The sequence below is a fragment of the Spermophilus citellus genome (genome assembly GCF_964194105.1).
Source record: "Spermophilus citellus genome assembly, chromosome: 5".
Taxonomy (NCBI): Eukaryota; Metazoa; Chordata; class Mammalia; order Rodentia; family Sciuridae; genus Spermophilus; species Spermophilus citellus.
This window is the reverse complement of record NC_138186.1, coordinates 154,278,041-154,300,578: the sequence shown is the minus strand read 5'-3', so window position 1 is coordinate 154,300,578 and position 22,538 is coordinate 154,278,041. Positions and strand designations below refer to the sequence as shown.

The window sequence follows — 22,538 nt, the reverse complement described above, 5'->3', positions numbered from 1 at the left end:
AATGACACCAGTGCAGGCTCAGCCTTGGCACTTGCAGGGCCCGTCCTGCTCTCTGCTCCTTCTCTTTCCCCCTCCAGAGTCGTCTATCCATGGGAAGGAGTATGGCACCTCAGCCTGCTTTCCACGTCCTACTTTTCCAGAACCTGCATAGCTGAAACAGGTATCCAAGCTCCCTAGATGATTCTAATATACAGCCAGAAGGAAGAAACTAAGCAAAAGTGAAAACCTAAGATGTAGACCAAACAGACTGAATTTATGGCCCATAAAAGAATAAAGAAGGAGAAGGCAATAAATAAATATGTCAATGAAAGTTTAGAAATAGAAATCAACCTCAAATCTCAATTTGTATTATACAACTCATTTCAACTAACATTCACAGTCTACACGCAAATGCTATAAGAATCACAAGAAAGTTAAGATACATACAACCCTCAAAAAAGTTATAACCAGAACTTTACCAGGTGCAGTGGTGCATGCCAGTAATCCCAGTGACTCAGAAGGCTGAAGCAGAAGGATTACAAGTTTGAGGCCAACCTTAGCAACTTACTAAGGCTCTAAGCAACTCATTAAGGCCCTAAGCAACTTACTAAGGCCCTAAGCAACTTAGTGAAAGCCTGTATAAAAATTAAAAATAAAAATTACTGGGGATGTTGCTCAGTGGTTAAACACCTCTGGGTTCAATCCCCAGTACAAAAAAAAAAAAAAAAAGAAAAAAAGAAAGAAAAGATAATTATAACCAGGAATACAAACATCTACTTTTAGCCTCTGATCTCATTGACATTACTTCAACGCACCTCCATCCCATATAGCCATTTCAGATAGCAATCTTGTATGGAGGTCATTGCTTTATATAAACCAAGAATATGTAACCATGCTTAGGAAAGGTTTGTGACGATGATTAGAGGTGATCATCACAGGCTTTTGGGAAATGCTGCACCTGTGTTCATGACTAAAACGAAGTAAAAATTATGAAATAGGAAGAACGTTTGACCTCGTCCAGCTAGCGTGTGCAGAATTGGCTCCCTCTGCAGGAACCACTCTGCCCTGCCCATCCTAAATGCTTATCCAATAACCCTGAAGTAACTGATAATAGGTTTAAGTGCTACACTTTCCAAAGGCACTACCTTTTAATGGGAGCATATTCGACACCCAAAAGTGTCCCCATTAAACAAAACTAAGGGAGGGGAATGGTTGAATGCCTGACAGGTTCTGTAGACTATCCCTCCATATAGAATTATTCTCCTCTTTTTCTCTCTGCCAATAACTTCTGTGCCAGTTCCAGAGAACTTCTACAAAAGATCTAGGAGAGTAGTATCAAACTCATAGAGGAAGCAGAAATTACTCCCAGTAAAAGCTAACCAAAGTAGAATATGCCCTACCAGGCCTCTCCCTTAGTAGACAGTATGTATACATGTGTGTTTCATTGAGTTTTTTTAATATACCAACTGTTATCTTCTTCTATCACAAGAAGCAAATACAATTAAAATTCCCCCTTTACAGACTTGAGGGATAAGTACAGAGAGCTTAAATGATCTGCTTGAAGTCACACAGTTCCACGATGACAGTGCTAGAATAAGAATATAGGACTATTTAACTCTAGCAGAGCTCTCTTAGTCACTAACCCCCACCTTAACACCCGTCCATGTCCTTTGGTGTGTGTGTGTGTGTGTGTGTGTGTGTGTGTGTGTGTGTGTGTTTGAATTATAACTACAAGTGGAGGGACCAAAATTTAAAAAGCTGATATAACTGCTTATTAGACAAAGACATTGGTAGATCCCTCTCAGGAGGGGATAGTCAGCATTGGTCTGTTACAAAGCACTAGACTCTTTCCATCTCTATACATAGAAACACAGGTTCTCGGGTCTTTGAGCTTATTTTGTTCAACCAAATGAACCTAATATCCCAATTCCTCTTACAAAAAAAAAGAAGAAGAAGAAGAAAAATCTCACAACCATGTGCTTATGACAACACTAAGGGCCAATTAAGAGAAGCTGACTTGCACGTTAGCCAACACACCACTGGAAAATCAATTGGCAGTCATATATTCTGCTTTGAGAGTAACTCAGTTAAGGTCATTGTCAAATTAAAGAACATAGAAAACCTACCAGCACTAAAGCAAGCCCTAGACATTTCCAACAAGAGGATAAAACTTCTCTTCACCTCCCCTCACTGAATAATACCTCTTTTTTTTATAAATATGGGTATTTTTAATTAAGGATTTTTCTTAATACAGATAAAAAGAAAGCATTTTTTTATCAACATTTTCAGGAATTACTACCCTTGAAGGTTTTTCAAGGATCAGGTTCACATGGAAACACGTCCATGTGTAGCCAGCCATCTCTCACCCTCAGACAATGCCCCACTCTGTCTGTTGCTGTGCAGACAAATGAGAGCCTTAGTGGAAAACACACATTTCAGAGCATGAAGAGAACTAAAACAGGAGGAACCAGATTGCATTTATTTTGTCCTTTTTGATATGGTAATGGATTGGGCTATGTGATCTGCCAGATTGAAAAGAACTAGTGTGCAGGATGCAATAAGGCTGAATTTTTGAACATTCTTAAAAAAATAATTGATCATTGGTTATTTACTTTTTTTACTCATTTAAATAGGCATTCAAAATGCTAACAATATCTAGCTTAAAATTTATAGCCTGTTTCTGGGCATGGTGGCGCACACACGTAATCCCAGTGGTTCAGGAGGTTGAGGCAGGAGGATCACAAGTTCAAAAACAGCCTCAGCAACTTAGCAAGGCCCTAAGCAACTGAGTGAGACCCTGTCTCAAAGTTAAAATAATAAATAAGTAAAGGACTGAAGATGTGGCTGAGTGGTTAAATACCCCTGGGTTCAATACCTAGTACAAAAAAAAGAAAAAAAAAAGTTATAAGCTCATTTAGATAGTTGAGTGCCTCCTTCCACAGGAAATTATATTGTTTACAGCCACTTGAACTTTGGAATGAAAATTGGCTGGGTTTGTACCCTGTGTCTGTGACTTAAGGAATCATTTCGATTGTTTTGAAAATACTGTTAGTATCTACCTTGAAGGGTTACTGGGAGGATCAAATGAAATAAAGTATATAAACCAACTGGCACAATGCCTGGTATATAACAAGTGGCTCAATCATTGGTATGGTCATTATTTTTGTTTTTCAAAAACAATAACTGTACTAGTCGAAGTTCACCAGAGAGCCAGAACCAGTAAAGGATAGAAAAAGAGATACATAGATGGACAAGAGGGGATTTCTAAGGACAATCAGTCACACAATGAACTGCCTGCAGGCTGGAGAACTAGAGAAGTTGGCTGTGCATCTCAGTCCAGGTCCAAAGGATTAAGAACCAGGGGAACTGACAGCATAATTTTCAGCCTGAGAGCAAAGGCCTAAGATCCTGAGGGGCTGCTGGTGCATATCCCAGAATCCAAAGGCTGGAGAACCTGCAGTCTGATGTCCTGCAGTCTGTATCCAGCGCCAGAAGAGAACAAGAGAAAAATTTGCATTTCCTCTGTCTTTTTGTTCTATGTAGGACTTTGGCAGATTGGATATTGCCTCCTCACATTGGGTGAAGGTGAATCTTGCTTGCCCATACACTGATCAAAAAGCAATCTCTTCTGGAAATACCCTCATAAACATGCATAGAAATAACGTTTAACCAGCTGTCTGGCTATCCCCTAACCCAGGCAAGTTGACACCTAAAACTAACCATCTCTATAACAAACATCTGAGTTATATCAACATTTATGAGTTGAAAGTAGTAGGTCACTTGGTGGGGGTGGGGTAAAGGTTAAAACAACTAACAGTCCATAGCAGGTAAGCATCAGTGGCCCCATAAATCTGGTTTCTTTCAGCACATCCAGGAAATAATTAAACCTGACTAGGTTTTATAATGTAATAACCTCAAACTATATTAGTTTCCTAGAGTTGCTATAACAAAGCACCACAGACAAGATGGTCTGAAAAAAAAAAAAAAAAAACAAAACAACAGTTCTGGAGACTAAAAGTCTAAAATCAAGATGTCAACAGAACTAGTTTCTTCTGAGGACTATGAGAAAAAAAAAAAAAAAAAAAAACCTGCTCCTTGCCTCTCTCCAGCTTCTGAGGGTTTGCTGGCAGTCTTCGGCATGCTTTATTTGGTAGATGCATCATTCAGATATCTGCCTCCATCTTCATGTGGATTTCTCCCTGGGTGTGCATGTCTCTTTCTGGATACTAATTTCCCCCTTTCATAAGGACACCAGTCATGTTGGATTAGGGCCCATGCTAATGACCTCATTTAAACCTCATTACCTCTGCAAAGCCCCTTTCTGCAAATAAGGGCACATTCTGAGCTACTACACATTGATACTCCAACACAATTTTTTGAAGGGGTATAATTCAACCCATAGCAAGAACAGAGGACTAAAACAAAAATTATAGTTCAAGTTTTGCTGTTTTGATTTTGGGTTTTGGGCAGGGGGCGGGGGTTCTGGGTTTTTTGTTGGTTTGCTTGTTTGTTTTTTTGGTTTTGATTTGTTTGTTTTTTGGTACCAGAAATTGAAACCAGGGGCACTTGACTACTGAACCCAACCCTTTATATTCTGAGGCAAGGTCTCACTAAGTTTCTTAAGTCTGGCTTTAAACTTGCAATTCTCCTGCCTCAGCCTCCTGAGCCGCTGGGATTACAGTTATGTACCGCTACACCTGGCTCATAGTTCAAATATTTTTGAAAAGTGTTTATTTTAATATGTTTTTTCTTTAACCTTTTAAAAATACACTGTAAATTCTTTCTAGGCTACTCAGTACCCCTCTTGTGCCAAGATGGCATTGTTATTGCAATAAGACCATCCATCTTTTTATAACATTATACTCAGTTTTTTAATAGGTCCTTCTTAAAGAAATAGGAAGCCAAAATTCTAATACCCTGGCCAGCCTAAATGTCTATTGGATTATAACAGAATAACCATTTGGTTATTTATTCAACCAATATTAAATAAGCACTTTGTGCTTAACACCGTGTCACACCTTACAAAGACCTGGGGAAAATCTAAAATAGATACATACTATACAGAATGTTTTACCTACTTGTGAAGATATGAATTATGTCTCTTGGTTTGTCTAAATAAAAATTGATGAAGCAGGTCTCTAATGAGTCCAGAATGTGTGCTCTCTAAGGCTTATATCCAGGAATCCTTGCAGGGCCTTAAAGGAATGACATAAGATATGATCTTGCCATGTCACCAGGGTGGCATCATGGCTTGGTGTCAGGTGGACGTATGCCATTTTTCACATGAAAGATAATTTTCATTCAAGTGCCATACCTAAATTTACAACTATTCCTCTGGAATTGAGATTTGGCCCTGTTAAATATGGTCAGTAAACCTCAATTTAATGACTCTCAGACTGAATTCTACCCTAGATAAATACCATGGAGAAATGCACTGCAAAAGGCAGAGAACACAACCTCCCCACATGCAGAAGTGAAGCAAAGTTATCTGTGCATGATGCCAGAGGGGACGGCAGCTTTGGGTGACAGGTGGCACGCCTCTCTGCCAAGGAGAAGGCGTTGCTCCTGGCAGTTTTTTTAACTGAGGCATGTGACCTAAGTAGTGGCATTTCACAGCTGAGAAACCAGCTTGTGATATGCCTTTTGCTTTACTGAGAGGCGGGCCACATGTCCACCAGGACTGCAGCTCTAGCTGCAAGATGTTGCAATAGGTTCCCTTGTATCCTTCTTACGATCAAATATTTATGTTACTCTGGAAATATACATGGACTGTATGATTAATGACATTTTGCCAAGCAAACAAAAAAAGTGACGTCCCTCACAAAGGTGTCATTTTCTACCAAAAGGAGGTTAAAAGAAAAGGCACCAAAGCGGGCATGGTGGTGCATGTCTGTAATCCCAGTGACTTGGGAGGCTGAGGTAGGATTGTGAGTTCAAAGCCAGCCTCAGCAACTTATCGAGGCACTTGCAACTCAGTGAGACCCTGTCTCTAAATAAAAAATATTTTAAAAAGGGCTGGGAATTTGTCTCAGTGGTTAAGTACCCCTGAGTTCAATTCTCAGTACCCTCCCCCCCAAAAAAAAAAGGAACCAGAATAATGAGTGAGCAGGAAAGATTAAGAGCAAGAGCTTATTTATCAGCTTTTGGTAGAAATTTGTAAAAGAGACTCTGCTGTGTTTTGATTAATACAGAAAATGGAACATGAACTCAAATTCTGACATTCTCAACACTTGGACATCTGAGTCCACTTTTCCAACTTCCGTAATTCCCCTTTAGGTACCTTTCAGTCCAGAATTATTAAACAGTTCACCATTCCCTGTACACCTGTTAGCACTTTGCTCCAAACCCTTATATCACATGCTTTTACTCATGAGAGATTCCATTTCTATCTAGCTCTGTATTAGCTATCATCTAAGACCCAGATGTAATGCCATTTATCCCAAGAAACTTCTCTGATATCCCTAGGGGCCAAGTTACTTGCCTCTCCTGGGGCCTCTACATCTTATCACCCTTATTGCAATAACAATCTCTCTCCGTCTCTCTCTCCCTCTCTAGCTCTCTCTCATTCTGGGCTATAAGCAATGACAGAACTGCAGGGTATCCACAAAGTCTGGAAACACAGATAACATTATTTTATTGTATTGTAATATAATGTATGCATAACTTATTACAAATGTCTGCCTATGTGCCAAAGGTTATCTGCATCAGCACACCTGGAATGATTTTTGATACCTAGTGCCTGGCAGAGTGCCTAAGGTTTAGTAGGAACTGTACTTGTGGAATAAACTGATGAACTAGGTGGATGATTGATATGAAGCCAAGGATTGCCCTTCAGACCCACCTTCAAAACCTGAGTAAAGAAAACACAGAAATAAGTAGAATATGTGGATAAATGAAGGTAAATGGTCAGGAGACGGAGGGTGGAGAACAAAGTCTGGCTAGAGAAAAAGTCCTGCATCTTGTAGCAACTAGCTGTATGCAACTTCAAGTAAGTCAACTAACCTCAAAGTTTCCTTTTCAAATCAGGAACTTAGAAATGTGTTTTCTTCAGCACAAAATCTATAAATTTGTGTTAATGTTAAAAGATAGTAGTAGCTTATAACTTTTGAGGAAATGCAGAGCCCAAGAGACAATTATTAATACTGAAAAAGAGAAAACAATATCACCTATGGTACAATGAAATGCAACAAATTGTGTTTATTGAGAAGTGTTTAGTTTCAAAAATACTTTCACATTGCTCATCTGGTCCTCACAGGAAACTTGGAAGAAAGGCATGACAGACTCTTTATAGATGAGAAGACAGACTTAAAGCAGTGGGTTTTTTTGTTGTTGTTTTTTTTTTTGTTGTTGTTGTTTTTGCCATGTCCAAGGTTAGGAGCAGAGCTAAAAGAGGAGGTGAGATGAAACCTAGCCCTCCTACGCAATGCACCTCCCACTGCACATGGGCACCAAAGTCTAACAGGAAGAGAGAGTACCACAGGCCAATATTCACACAAAAGAAAAAAAGAAAACAACCTCTGAGGATTTTAGTTGACAATTATCAGAAAAGTTAAAGGTAAATAATGATATTAAGTAGATTCTACCCACAAAACAATTACTTGGATTTTTCTCTTTGCTGTGTTCCACTTTTATGAGAAAGAAACAAATAAAAATAAACTATAAAGAATTTAGTAGAAACCAAACACTTCCAAGGTCACTGGTTCTTGGGAAATGAATAATTAGTCCACTATCTTATTTCATTTACATTTACAGTGCGAGGCAATGAGAATTGACATGAAACTCAGCCAGCTCTTAAATCACCAAACCTCTTACTAAAGCAGGGAAGGCATTTAAAACAAAAGTGTTTCTTATTTAATTCAACTGAACATTTATTGAACGTCTACGATGTGCAAAGCACTGTTCTAATTGCTGCAAGTGCATCAGAGAACAAAACAAACCCAAGGTCTTCCGCTCCACGGTTTACATTCGACGAGGAGACACATTCTGTTGGGGAAGGGTATTCTCTTTGAAGAAGGCATTCTTGCTTCCAGAAATGTGATTAACTACAGCGTCACATCCAGCAAGTATTCAGGTTACCTAAGTATTCAGGTTACCTAATACATATTTTAAAAAATCACTGGATGTAAGACATGAATAGATCAATATATTAAGTATAGTTTTCTAAATTTTGAAACCACTTTCTGTCTATTTTAGGAGTGAAGAACATTGCTTTCAGACCTATAAATGACTGAAAAAAATATATACAATGTACTATGCACTGTCATAGGGAGCATGTTATTAAAAGGAGGTGAGATGAAGTTTCTGTCCACACTGTGGTCCATGGACCAGCAGCATCGACACCTCCCAAGAGCCTAGTAGAAAGGCAGACCCTCAGAGGCCCACTCAGCCCCGACCAAATCAGAATATGCAATTTAACAATTTCCTTGGGTGATTTGTATGCACGCTAAAGTTTAAGAAGATTCTTCTAGTGCATTTCTCTGCACCTAGAGAACCTAAAAATAACTCACTGAAAGGGAGAACATAAGCACTTCAAAAACTAATCACTCCCTCGATATTTTTTCATTTTTTAAGAAGTAATTTCTTTCCAAGTAAGATTTTACTTTAAAAACGGCAGATCAAGGATATTACATACTGAACTTTCCTGCAGCATGTGTCAACATAGAAGAAAAATGAAATTTGCCTTTTCATGGTTTCAAATCTGGCATTTCTAGGCTTAGTAGGAAATGAAGATACCTCCCCCTCCCCCCAAAAGGGAAATCATCCCCCATTTTATCAATGCTCAATGCCTTCCTCTACTCTATGTGATTTAGCAACTACCTATTAGCAGGATAAAGAGATGTGGGGAGCTTTAGGGTGTTCCATCTTATGTGAAGTTCCATTTGAAATCATGTTGCCCTGGCTCAGAGGAAAATGGTGTAGAAGACAGCATCCTTGGTACTGAGCCACCTAGCACACCCAGCAAAACCAGCTGCCAGACGACAAGCAATCGTAGTCAAGAAAGCATATGAGGACTCCAGGAAAAGTCAGGAAATGGGTCAAAGCCAGTTCCCTCTCCATTTACCACAAAACTGCTGCTTTACAAAGAGAAGAGAGTTTGGAACGGAGATTGTATCCATGCACAAGCCATAGTGGCTCTGCCTCCTTATGCACTTGGGAGAGTGTTTCAGCCCCACCTACACCCTGCCAAAACAGGGCAAAACATCCAAGCACAGTCACAGAGCAGGCCCCAGAGGGCACTGAAAAAGGAGACAACAGCAATGAGCAGGAAATCCAAGCCAGGGAATTTTCATTAATCATGCTTTCAAAGAAGCATGATTTTCCTCTGTTATGTGACCAACATTCAAGGATTATTCTGTACATACTAAATACACAGGAAAGTTTTCTCCAACATTAGTATATTAAACTATGGGTGTAAGAGATCCCCCATTTCCAACTTTAGGGGAAAAAAATCTCTCAGTCTGTCATGACCATCTGCTCTATAAGATATAGAAATTTCAGTAGGGATCTTTACCTACTATAAATGGGGGTCACCTCCATTCACATATATGTTAATATTGTGCCTTCTCCCAAAATAGAGTTGAGGCTTTTATAAAAAGAGTATGAAATAATGCTTTTGAAGTAAGTTGGAAGAAACCAATATCTATATACATATTCTAGAACATTTCTGGGATTGAGCATTAAATTTAGTTTTGAGCTTCCTGGTAGACAAGAAAAAAAATGGAACAATACAACACTCTCATGAGTAATTAAGATGAAACATGTCAGAGCTTCAAGAGAAACAAATGGCTTCATGGGATCAAAACCCAAAAGGAAATTTTTTACAATAGATTTTATATAAGGGGCATTGAATAGCATGGGCAATGTCTTCAATAAAAAATATGCAAAAATTATGAAGCATTATCTATATTTGCAATCACACTATGACCTTTAAGAAATAAAAAAGGGAAATATTAACATACAATTTACAAAAGACAGTTCTCCAGGGAGAATAAACAAAGTCAGGTCTGTAATATTCTAGAAACCTAATTTTATGCAGAGAGTTAATAATGAGCTTTTAGATGATACAAAGACATACTAAATATCAATTCCCTCATCTGATCTTCTGACAGGAGCTGAGTAAAGAATAATTCTAGGCTATGATATCCGGTGAAGTAACCCATGTAATTAACTGAAGAACGATTTGGGGCATGGGGCCAGCAGGTGGCCAAGTTAATGAACCATTGTAAAAGCTGAGACTCTCTTCTTGTATCTGGGGGCTGCACACCACTAGAGAGAATTTCAAAACAGTAAGAACTGACACTTCTAGGAACACGTGGTTTGCAATCTCAGTTGAGCCCTCCTAAAATCTTCTCTATTTGTGTTTGACCAGCTTCTTTTCCCTTTACACTCCCCTCATTGAACCATTGAGAAAAGGAAAGTTACAAGATGTTGTTTTCAAACCTTCTTCTCCTTCTTTCCCAAACTTAACTACATCACTACCCAGAGGAAAGGTTTCTGTTCCAGGTTTCTTGGCCCTGCCAAGATTTCTTCTTGCTTCTTGATCATCTTTGCTTCATCATTTGTCTTCAAACTTCCCCTTTCTACGCAATCTGTTCCACCAGCCTTTAAAGCTGCCAAAGCCTTTCCCTTCTTTGAGAACGTTTTCACTTCTCTCTAGCCACCATTGCTTTCTCTCAACTTCACCTTCCTTCCTTTCTCAGTCGCTAGAAACAATGCTGTAAAGCAACAGCTTCCACTTCCTGGTGAACTCTGCTCCTCTCAATGGATTTATAAGTCAAGAGATTATTGAAAAGACAGGATGCTAGAAAGAAGTGGAGGCTCCATGAAATGGTCTGAATATCCCTGGATATTCACATGTTAAAGCTTAATTCTATCTTGGTGGTATTAAGAGGTAGAATCTATTGGTAAGTGATTAAGTTATGAGGGCTCTGCCTTTGTGACCAGATAAATGTCTCATAAAAAGGTCCTTGTTGCTTTCCATCACTTCTACCACACGAGGACATTGGGTTCACCATTTTTGGAGGATTCAGCCACCAGGAGCCATCTTGAAAGCAGAGAACAGCCCTAAATGGACTTCAAACCTAATCATGGCTTCATCCTGGACTTCCTAGCCTCCAGAACAGTGAGAAATAAATGTCTGTTGATCATAAGTTACCCAGTCACAGGTATTTTATTATAGTAGCATTAAGGAACTAAGACACTACTAATCTGGACACTTCTGCAGTCCCCTCTCCCTTTCCTATCAGCTCTATTTGTCACTATTCTCTTCTTAAAACCATCTCTTCCCTTGGCTTCCATGCTGTCTGGTTCTTCCCTGGATTTTTCTCTTTCTCTTTATCTCACTGGTCTTGGTCCTTCCCTTTTCTATATCATCTTATGCATTTTCCTGCTCCCCAAAGTTCTTCCCTTGACTTGCTTTTTTTTTTTCACTCTCTATCCTCCCTCATGGCAATGTCATCAACTTTTGTGGTTTCAGTCTCACCTATTTGCTGAAAATCGCAAATCTATCTCCCTTGCCAGAAGGTCACCCTATTGAATCTCTTGACTGCATTTTTCTCATAGATACCTCACACTGAGTTTTCCCATTCTGTGCTTCCTCTTTTATTTCCTATTTAGTCCTAACAAAATAGAATCCTGGAGTCATCCTAGACTTCTCCTTCTCTTTGATTCTCAGAACCCATCAGTTTCTAAGCCCTAATTTACCTACTCCATGACTGTCAAATCCATTCTTTCTATTCCCTTCCCAATGACACTTCCTTAAGTAAACCTCTCATCATCTCTGGACCAAATTGATTAATTTAACAGGCTTTTCTACTACCATTCCCCATCCAAAATGTCTTCCTGTCTTCTAGCTTTCCATTTATGCCTTTTCTTAATCTGTCCTGTCTAAATCTCTCGATGTACTCTTCCAAAATATAAATATGTTCATGGTTCCTCTGCTTACAATTCTTCACAGGATCATCATGCTTATAAAATAGAGTCTGAGTTCCTTGGCTTGATAAGCATGTCCCTTCATGACCCAGGCCCATCCTCCAATTACAGCTGGATCCTTCTCCACTGCCTTTCCCGGAACACATTCCTTCCAGGGCTAACAATGCATACCATTCCTTGAGTAGACATTGTTTTCTAGATCAGTATTTCTCTTCATATTCACTCCTTTGCTTCCTCTTCTTATTCCTCTAATGCAGTGAACCTCAGATGTCACCTCTACCAACAAGGCCTCTCTGCACTTCCCCTCTCTTCTTTCTAGAGAAAGCTAGTCACCTTCTCTTGGTTAGCTCTGTACCTCTTACCTACATTTAGTAAACTGAGCAGTGTTCCCTGTATGGTGAACTTCTTAATAGGACTTTAGGCCATATATCTTTGCTTCTCAGTGACTATAGCAGAGGTCTGACCCAGAGAAAATGCTAACTACTTTTTTTTTAATGAAGATAGAGATCTGAGCATAACTTTTTTTTTACCAACACAGTAATACCTGTTGACCAAAAAGTGAAAGCAACAGATAGTGTATTTATCCAGGAAAAGGAGCATTACATGTTTATTATACATTATCTCCACTAATTCAATATCCCTATATTACCTTTGGAAGTCTATTGTAAACAGTTTCTTCTCTTTAACATATTACCAGCAATTTGCTTATTGATCTTTTTTCTCTGCTCTTTATAACATAGAAACGATAAAATGTGTTGAGAGCCACAGAGAACAAAGAAAACTGCCTCAGATTATCCAATAGCTGAGGATTATGCTGTACAAGCAAAAGATTTGCATTCAGGGCCACAGGCTGAGTGGGTGTAATTGTTATGAAGAGAGAATGAGGATGCAGACTTGTGTAGCTCAAGGCAAGAAAATAAGCAAAATGTAATTAGTTAAATCCCTAAATCCTTTGGGCCAATCCTATTCCAGACCTCTGTAATTTAACCCTAGCCACCTTTATCCAATTTTCTCATCTTTAACCATTCCATACCACCCCAGGGTCTTTATAGAGCATGTATCCCAGAAATTTCTGACCCATGTGATCTCTCCTGCTTGACCACAACACTCATGAAAAAAAAAGAGTCCTTCCTTTCCTATTTCATTTTAACAAGTTACTCTTTTCTGTTCTTAATTTATTTTTCTTCATTAAGAGGCTGGGGTGTGGCAGATTTACAATCTCTGCAAGCTGGAGTTTTCTGTGGAATAGCCACTCTGAATTGGAAGCTTATTTTTTATAAGAAAAGAGCTTTATTACAAGATAACAACAAGCAAAGATACAGAGTTGGTCAGATGCAAAGTGGAAGCAAATCAGCTAAGAAAATGACTTGATCCAAGCTTTCCAGGAAAATGTGGAGAGCAGGTGAGTTGGGAATAATAAAAGCTGAGGAGAAGAGGCTTCTGTTTTTCAGAGACTTTCTGAGTTTGCAAGTTCAGAAAGCAGTTCTTAGCAATTTCAAGATGCCAGACTGTGGTCACGGTGAGCAGGTTGTTGAAGTGATGACAAAGGACACAGAGTTAAGATCTATGTACAATGAAGATAGGGATCCTTATTGCACCAATAGGTCATGCATGCATATTGCAGTCACCCAAAACTAAAGCAAGGATTGACACTGAGAGGAAGACTATCAGCTGTGAGCACAGGTTCTCAGTGACAGAGAGGAGCCTCCGAAAAGCTGTTAAGTGACACAGTGAAGTTGGGAAGAATGCAGTTGGGCCAGATGGTAAGAAACTCACAGGAGGAAAATATATAAGGGCAGGTCATGTGAGTTAAAAAACAAACAAAATCCCCTTGGTTTCAAAAGTTATCTAACACAAAGCTAAATTAGTCTTAACTTTGCTACTAATGAAATATGTAGACTTGGATATGTCATGTCATTTTATTTTTTTGAACCTTAGTTTTTTAATGTGTAACATGAGATGCTATACTTTTTTATGTCAGTTGATTTTTTATTTACAAAAAGTTTTAAAGCAATGATACTTTAGGAAATGGGAATTAAGTCAGAGAAATTTTTTTTCTAAATAAATTCATAACCTATAAAACTCTGAGTAAATTCTGATTAAGGTGACACTATAACATTTTAAAATAAAGTTGAAAAGTCCTATTTGAGTTTGCAATTCTACATGTAGGAACCTCATATGTAAGCACTTCCACATGGACATATTTGTTTACAGGATATTCTATGCACAACTCAAATGGTTAGCCATGAGTTTTATTTTCATCTTATGTTGCTAGGATTTTGGCTCAAACATCTACACCTCATTAGTTGATTTTTTTGTACTTGCTCAATACTTATCAGCTGAGAAGACTCTATCTCCGGTGGCAGTTTAACAAAAGCAACTTAAAGGGAGGTCTGTGTAGCATCCCCTGTTCAATGAAACACTGTGTAAAGTAGAAAATATGACCATGAATACTATTCTTGTTTTATAAATAAAATTGAGATGTATATATAGTGTTTCCCAGTCTCTTGTGCATTTCTTTTGAAAAATAATTAAATGTGATTTTTTTTTTTTTGGTAATCCATGAGCCTATGAGTACTTATATACTTCTATGTCTCTTACAACAGACTATGGGGAACCCTGAGGATAATACTACTAGTAGTAATAATAATAGTAATTGTTCCCATGATTATTATTTTAATTTATGTTTCTAGTGTCCAGAAAAGTGTGTGATTCATAGTAGACACCAAGTACCCATTAATTAATTTCTTCATTAGAAAGCAAATAAATTACTTGGTAACCAAAGAATATCTTTTCCCAAAAATCTTTTTCTTCAATTGCCTATTATCTGAATTATTTAGATAACAGGTATCTAAGTATTCTATCTTCAATGTGTTGGCTCTGAAGTGCATAAAACAAGATAGTTCTAAAATTGATAAATAAGGATTTCTGATCACTAAGTTTCTGGGTAAACTTATAAATTCTCTGTATAAAACATTAATTCTATGTTTGGTAAAACAATGCCATCAGTTTAAGAAAGCAAATCTTCCTGTGAGACTGAAAAAAAATTAAAATTATGATTTTAATGTAAGATTTAAAATGTAGACATGCATAGAGAGTAATTAAGTATAAGAAAGATGTAAATGTTTCTACATAAATTTAGAATTTAATGGTAACTCTTCCATGAATAAGACAGGGATCATTTTGACAAGTCTTTATGTCTTGCCTTGACTCTGGTTTCAGCTACAATTTCTCTAAAAATTGACAACTTTCTCCTAGTGAGATGTTGCTTACAAACTAATATCAGAATGGAATTCTTTATGAGTAGTTTTTGTTTTTTCAGGAGTTGTAGATATACCAAACTATTCTCTCCTCAACTCTGGTTCCCCAGATCCTGTCACTTTCCTAGAAAGTACGCTGAAAATACAGCTTCAATGAATCCTTTTAAGATGACAATACTGTAGTCCCTACCCATAGAGTTATCAGAAATCAATAAACCAGTCATTGTACAATTACCTCCATTGGTCAGAGAAAAGTTTCAGTGCTCAAAAGAAGACTGCCAACTGCCCAGGCACAAGATAGGAACATAAAATAGATGCTGTCGCCACCACCTGTCCTAAGCATGCCAGCTCCTTATAAAACTAGCTCCAAGACAAATATAGTCAGAGCACAAAGATATGACAGAAGAATCAAGAAGAGTTCAAGTTTTCCCAAAATATCAGAAGTGTATCTTTACCACATTGTTGTTATTCACTAAATATTAATTAATAACTTAGAAAATTGGTCTGATAAGTCTAGCCAACATAGGAGAAAAGAGAAAAAAATTTAATCTGGGTCCATTCTGAGTAGAATAAATGATTACATTTTTAAATTATGCTAGCACAATGTAAGAATTTATGTTCATGGTCTATTAAATTACCACTTTATTTAAAAAGAAGTTAAGAAACTACATAATATAGTTTGCAAAACTCACCTGGTAAAATATTTTATATGTAAAAGTTGAGGTTTAAAAAGACGAATTCTCAAGCATAAAATATATTGATAAACCAGCTGGAGAATCAAAACTAAACCTTGTTCTCATTATATTGAAAATATTAAATACAAGTGTGTATTGTTTATACCAAAAGAATCATAGGTTTGAATACCATACATCAAAAGACTGTTAACTACACCAAAATTCACCTGGTCAGCCTGGCTGGCAAATATTCTCTCTTCTCCCTCCTAACTTTTTGCTAACTTTGGAGTACTTTCTATACTTTCCAACTATCCTAATAGATAGTAGTACCTAGAATTCTACAATAACTGAAGTTTTAATAGTTGATTTTCCCCCTTCCCATCAAATGGATCTCCCTACACATTTCAAAAAGAATTCCCTTCTATTATCTTTGAATCAAGTCAAACCTGCTTGAGCATCTTTTTTAAAACCCATACTCTTTGGCACATGCTTCAAGATTCTACATTATTATCCTACATATTCCATCTTTATGGAATCACAGAATATCACAGCCTACTTCTGTCTTTATTATTAGTTGCTGGCCTGGACTTCCCATTCCAGTAAATAGATCTGCTTATTTTTCCCTCTAGGGAGACACTTTCAATACTGCTACAAATGTTTACAATCCATGTAACCAAATAAAACACTAACCAAAATTTTCTTGCCTCTAGTTTTTCTCAAGATAACTAAATCACCAATATTTTCTTTTAATACTTCTTAAGCATAACTCATATTTTTAAAGTCTATATTGCCAATGATTAGATTTTACTTGTTTTATGTGTTCAAACTGCACTTTTAGTGTAAAATACTTAATAACTGATAGTAAGTTTTAAAATTTGTGACAGAGTTTTATATAGTAAATGTTCAAGGTGAGTTGAACATCCACTGTACTAGCTTTTCATTTAAACTATTTAGAGTTATTGGTGTATCTACAAGGTGGTGGGATATACAGTGGAAAAGCATACTGTCAAAATAGTTCATAGCAGGACAAGTGGCCACTGAAGGAAGCTAGAATCCTAAGGACACAAAGTAGGAATTCTAAGATAAATTCATCAAAATTCTAGAATCTACTAATAAGCTAAAAAGGCAGACTTAAGCTAATAATTTTACCTTTAAAAGAAAATATCACATTTCTACCATTTGATATAGTAGCACTAATAATAGTGATAATAATAACTGTGCAAGGATAAAGGAAAGAAGATATGACTTAATAGAGGCACATACTGTTTAGAAGACTTTGGTTTAATAATGTATCTACGGTCTAGTTAAAGTTAGCTATCATGGTGAAGGAACCAGAACCAAGGATATATGAGAGAATAAACTGATGAGGTGTAGTATAAGAAAGAGAGAACTCATTGAAAACAAATATCGCATGACCGAAGAGTTTGCATTCTTTGAGATGATACCCAGGGGTTGATGGGAAATTGGAGGAAATGTCAGGGAGTCAGTTTATGGTATAAAGAAGAACAAACTGAGAGATTCTGCTTTGGAATTTAACTCCAAAATTTTCCCCACTCTCATTAGAAATCCTAATCGAATCATAACCTTGGAGCATGGATAAGGTTGTAATAGTGGAGTTTTAAGCACCTAAATTGGTTGGCCTAAATAAACTTTCAAGACAATTCTATTCCTTATAATATGAAAAAATAGAGCAATTCATTAAGATAACTTCCTGTGAAATAGGTTGCAGCCAAGAAAATAAAGGTATAGAGAAAATTACTGTAAGTAGACAAGAACTATAACAATAGGTATAAAAATATTATATTTAATTGCATATCTAAAATAATCTTTTTATCCTTGCACAGTACTTATGACTTATGAGGACTTTCCTCTGATGCCATAAGAATTTTAACTTTAGTTTTATATGAAATAGTAAAAAAGTTGCTAAAAGAAAAAGATCCAACTTTGAAAAGAAGTCAAAAAAGGACAATTTTAAATAATATATAAGCAAATGCCCCCAAAATATTATCCCACAATGAAAATCAAACCAAACAAAAAGTGAATATTTCTATCAGGAAAGCAGCACCATTAAACCTTTGTCATATCGTTGCCTGACTGCTGGCCTAAGACATATGAAGAGAAAAATGCTTAAAACAAAATGAAAATATTTCCCCCCCCAATTTTTTTTAACTTTTTTAAACTACAAATTCAAAGGATATTCTTCATTGCACTCGCTCAATGCTTTAAATTTAACCAAATAAAATTATTTTAGGTATTGTTTTAAACTTAATTTTGGATGGGAGCAATCTTAATTTCATCAGAAGAATGGAATAATGTGTCCTTGGCCGAGATATTCTCAGTAGAGGCTATTTTTGTACTCTATGTTTAGCATATTTAAAGATACACATTCCAGGTGAGCAGCTCATTCCAAAGTGCATTTGAATTTTTCAAGTGAAGCTCTATTGCTTCAATGCTCCTCTGCCTCCTTGACAGATCTTTCTCAACATTTCTTTCAGGAAGCAATCATGAACAATTTCTGGAAAGTCTATTGCAGGTAACTTCACACGCACTGATTCTCTCTTCTGTCAAGTAAACTGGTCGTGTTGTTATGACCAGACAACAATTGCAGCACAGATGATATGATAGAGCATTGAAAACAATGTGAAAGAATATAAAAACTAAATTCTTCTGGATAAAAATTTAAAAACAGAAAATACCTCAAAGCTTACTTCAATGTACAATAAAGTAATAAAGGAATATTTTAAAATGAGGTCATTCAAAGACTAGATGCCTTATCTATGATTGCAAAGTCACCCAGATTAACTATAGAAGTGAAGGCCACAGTAGTGTAGTCTTTTTTTGATATTTACTGTATTGGGTTAATTTCTAACTTAAGAAATGGTGGCAACAAATTAATGAGGCAATGGCCGATTTGGAAAGGAGAAGTGAAGGTCACTGGAGGTCCCAAGATTTTTAAGCTCCAAATTGCCAATATTCAGACAAATAGGCTTCCTTGCTGAATAGTGCCCATATGGTAAGAACAACCCTGATAATGTGGACTTAGCTGCTATTTACAGGAAACCGTCACCATTACATGACCCCATCAGTCTGAAGGCAGGGAAATTACTAAGTGATCCAAGAAAGTGCCCGTAGGCCAATACACAATGCATCTCTGAGAAGCAGAGGGCAGAGCCTTAGGAAAAATACATTTTTAGTTGGAGCTTACACCAAGAGCTTACACAAAATTTCTTTATGGATAGCAGAAAATAAAAGCAATTCTGTTTTCACAAATGTTATGTCTAATGAAAAGAGAAATTAATTTCCTTTAAGAAGAAACAAGACAGCATATATAAATGGCTAAGTGAATAGTTGTAATCTCCTGTAATAAAATCACTTGATTGGAATATGTGAAGATACCATCTCTGCAATACAGTTACAGTCAGAAAGCAGAGGGGAAATAAAGTAGTCCAAAGTAATACACAGGTAAAGTTATCAGTCATTCCTCAACAAAATTAGAAAATAGAAGTCCAATTAATTTTCCAAAAACATAATTCTATTCTCAGAAAGCAAACTCCATTAGCAATTATTTTTACCAAAGTAATACTATTGGGAAATAGATATAAGAAAAGTGAATCTTTCTTCTACACCCTTCCTTCCTCAAAATATCTTATATAAAATATGGAAAATAAAAATCAGTATAAAGGGATAAAACATTACTTCTTCCTGAAGAAATAATAATATCAATAATCAACTGCCTAGCTCAATGGAGGGAAAATTATTAAATATGTCAATAAACAACATTCAACCTGGATTTTGTCATTCCTTTTGGAGAGATCTCTCCAGTGCTGATATTTCACACATTTTTAACTTATACTTTCAAAATGTTCCATCTAAGCACTAGAGGAAACTATATTAAACATTAAAGTGTAGGAAATTAACATTAAAATGTGAGGATTTAACTTCTGGACTTAAATTTGTGTCTTAAAAAAGTAATGAGTTTGTGTTCAAAAAGAAGGATGCAGTTCATAATTTAAAATCAAGATACAGAAACAAGAATTATATATTAGAAGTGACAATATTGTAGCAGAAAGTTTTTTCAAAAGAATATTCTGAAATTAAAATTGTATAATTCTATATCATTTTTGTTTGTTCTGAAAACAATGCCTTTTATAAATTAAAGCATCTTTACTCATTCCCTATGATCATATAACTATTTTACTAAGAATGCTTCCTAATCTTTATAATCAGACCTCACACAAGTAACTAAATTTTTTGTAAATATTTTGAAAAGTGAAGCCATGTCTATGGGCTTTCTTTCTTTCTTTTGATTTTAAGAAATATGAATGCAACAACACCCTCAAGATTCTCTTCTTCATGCCAGCATATATACATGTGGATTATCCTAGATGTCAATGTAGTGCCAGGGCCTCAGTTTCCTTATAAACCTACTAGGGAAGTTAAGAATAGATGAGCTCAAAAGTCTCATCTTTATCCAAAAATTTAAGTAGGCTAAGATGAAGAGAGTAAAGAAAATCTTTAAGCAAGAAATTCTTTGAGAATTCATGTCTACAACACACGGGGGAAAAAAATTAAAGCTTTTAACCTCAGGTCAATCTGATTCATTCTTAAAAGGCATTTTAAACCTGACATCTGCTATCCTTTTATTGGTAATTTATAATTGATCTAACATTAAATTTGAAGAGCAAAGTCATTGTGATGATGGGGGGGGGGACTAGAAACCAAGGCTCAAATCCAAGAAGTTTTCAGTGTCATCTGTCATAAAACAAGATAATTATTGGGGAAGTGAGGAAATGTGTGTTTCTAGCATTTACAGCAAGGAATAAATGGTTTGAATTATTTACAATTTCTTTGTATCTGAGTTATCCCAGAATTGGAGATAAATTTCCAATGTCCTGAGGGAGATGGCTGCATTAATCCCACATTCTCAGCCACATTTTGGATTCTAATATGGGATGAGAGAGGACAAAGGAAACACCATCTGACTGCTGAAGACAAGGTAAAGCTCTCAAATTAACATCCAGAGACAGCGATTTCTTTTGATTAACCATTCACTCAGGATTAGCCAGCCTATTGAACTTGAATAATCATAACCAGTCACTGAAGGGTAATCTAACACCTTGGGCCAATAAGCCTGCCAAACAAAAACTTAGAATATGAGGAGAAACCATCGTGTAAGACTAAAATCTACAGCTGGACACCCTGCACGGAGACTCTGATAATTTTTTTTATGCTCCTCCTATCCCCAGTAACACCATGAGATGCGGTTTGCTTACGTTATAATTACGAGGGAATGAGGATAAAAAGCAATGCCTGGGTGGGCGTGTACTAAGAAGGGTAAAGTCTGTTCCCCACAGTGCTAGAAATAAACAGGGACGATACTATGATCCCAGGAGCATATCATGCAATACCTTGGTTTTCTCTGTACTTTTCTTTCCCAATATAATGCCTACCTTCCGTGTGGACGGCAGAAACATAGGTCCAATTGTAACGCTTGACTATGTCAAGCATCGCCCTTGCCTGCAAAGTGTCAGAAGGGACAACCCTCAGGAAGTATTTGTACAAAGTTTTGTCACTCAGGTCGATGCTTGTGGCAGAATAGGCGATCTGGGGAATGTCGAACAGCTGGAGCAGGTTCTGGACTTGAATGGCTACTGAGCTGGAACCCGGGCCGATCACTCCAGCAATAGGCTTTTTAGTCCTGCCTGGGGGGAGGGTCTGGCCGTCAGGCAGGCACCGGTTGAGCCCATCCTTCTCGTCTCGAATGGAAATCAGAGAGTCCCTGATGAACTCGATGCTTTGTTCCAGAGCCACGGAAGAGTGCCAGCAGGAGTCCCTGATCTCACTGCCCAGGGTGATGTTGGGCAGGAGGACGGGGTCCGCGTTGATCTTATCCAATGTGTGGAACATGGCCTCCACCCTCTGGATGCCATACTGCTCCCTAATCTCCCCACACTTCCTTTCGGGCACCTTCTCAGCGGGGGGCTGGTGATGGACTGAAAAGAGGGCTCCAATAATGACATCTCCGTCCATTCTGGCCACGGAGCGCTGCGATGAGGCTCCCGCCAGCAACACTTGTCTGCCGGGGTTCTTGGGGAGAAGGAACATCTCCAAAACGATCGCTGGGAAGAAAACCAAGAGGAGCCGGACCATGGTGGTGAGGACGCGGTACACCGCCGGCCAGCAGCGTTCCCACGCTGGTCCCGCCTGCAGGCTCTGGGAGCGCACCACTGAGACGCCAGACGCTGCCTCTCGCGGCTTGGTCCCCCTCGCCAACACTGCTGGTCCAACGCCTTGGCCGCCTCCTCCACCTCCTCTTTCCCCTCCACCTCCTCTTCCTGGTCCTCCACGACCGCCCCCACACCCTGCAGGCGTTTTTAGAGGGAATTCAAGTCCCCGTCCTTCACCGGTGCATCAAGGTAAATTGATCAAGGGTACAAGTGGGAGTCGTGTTGGCGGCGGTGAACTGGACGCTGCTGGTAAAAGAGGGGGAAAAAATTCAAATCCTGGTCATCGGAGGACATGTGTTTAAACTCTGGGGTTAGTGATGCTAGTTGTTGCCCCGTCCATTTCATTTCAGCACATCCTGATAGCAGCTGCAGGGACTGCTCCGAAAGCAGTTCTGGTCAGTAAAGAAAGTGGTATATCCTGCTCCCAGCGCTCTCACAGCTCACAGGCGGCGAAGAGACTCCCGCCA

The 22,538-nt window shown here is 37.8% G+C and overlaps 1 protein-coding gene across 3 annotated transcripts in view; it reads right to left on the bottom strand.

The window, feature by feature from the left end:
- Positions 1-22,306, bottom strand: part of GRM1 (glutamate metabotropic receptor 1) — a gene marked incomplete at both ends in the record, with an annotated part of 392,517 nt that extends 370,211 nt beyond the window's left edge. For 2 of the 3 annotated variants that reach the window (XM_081295886.1, XM_081295887.1), the window contains one exon: positions 21,295-21,994. In XM_081295886.1, the coding sequence (XP_081152012.1) occupies positions 21,295-21,994 (700 nt within the window). Of the gene's footprint in view, positions 1-21,294 lie in introns of all 3 variants that reach the window. The other variant, XM_081295885.1, reaches the window with a different exon arrangement.
- Positions 22,307-22,538: the final 232 nt, after the last annotated feature.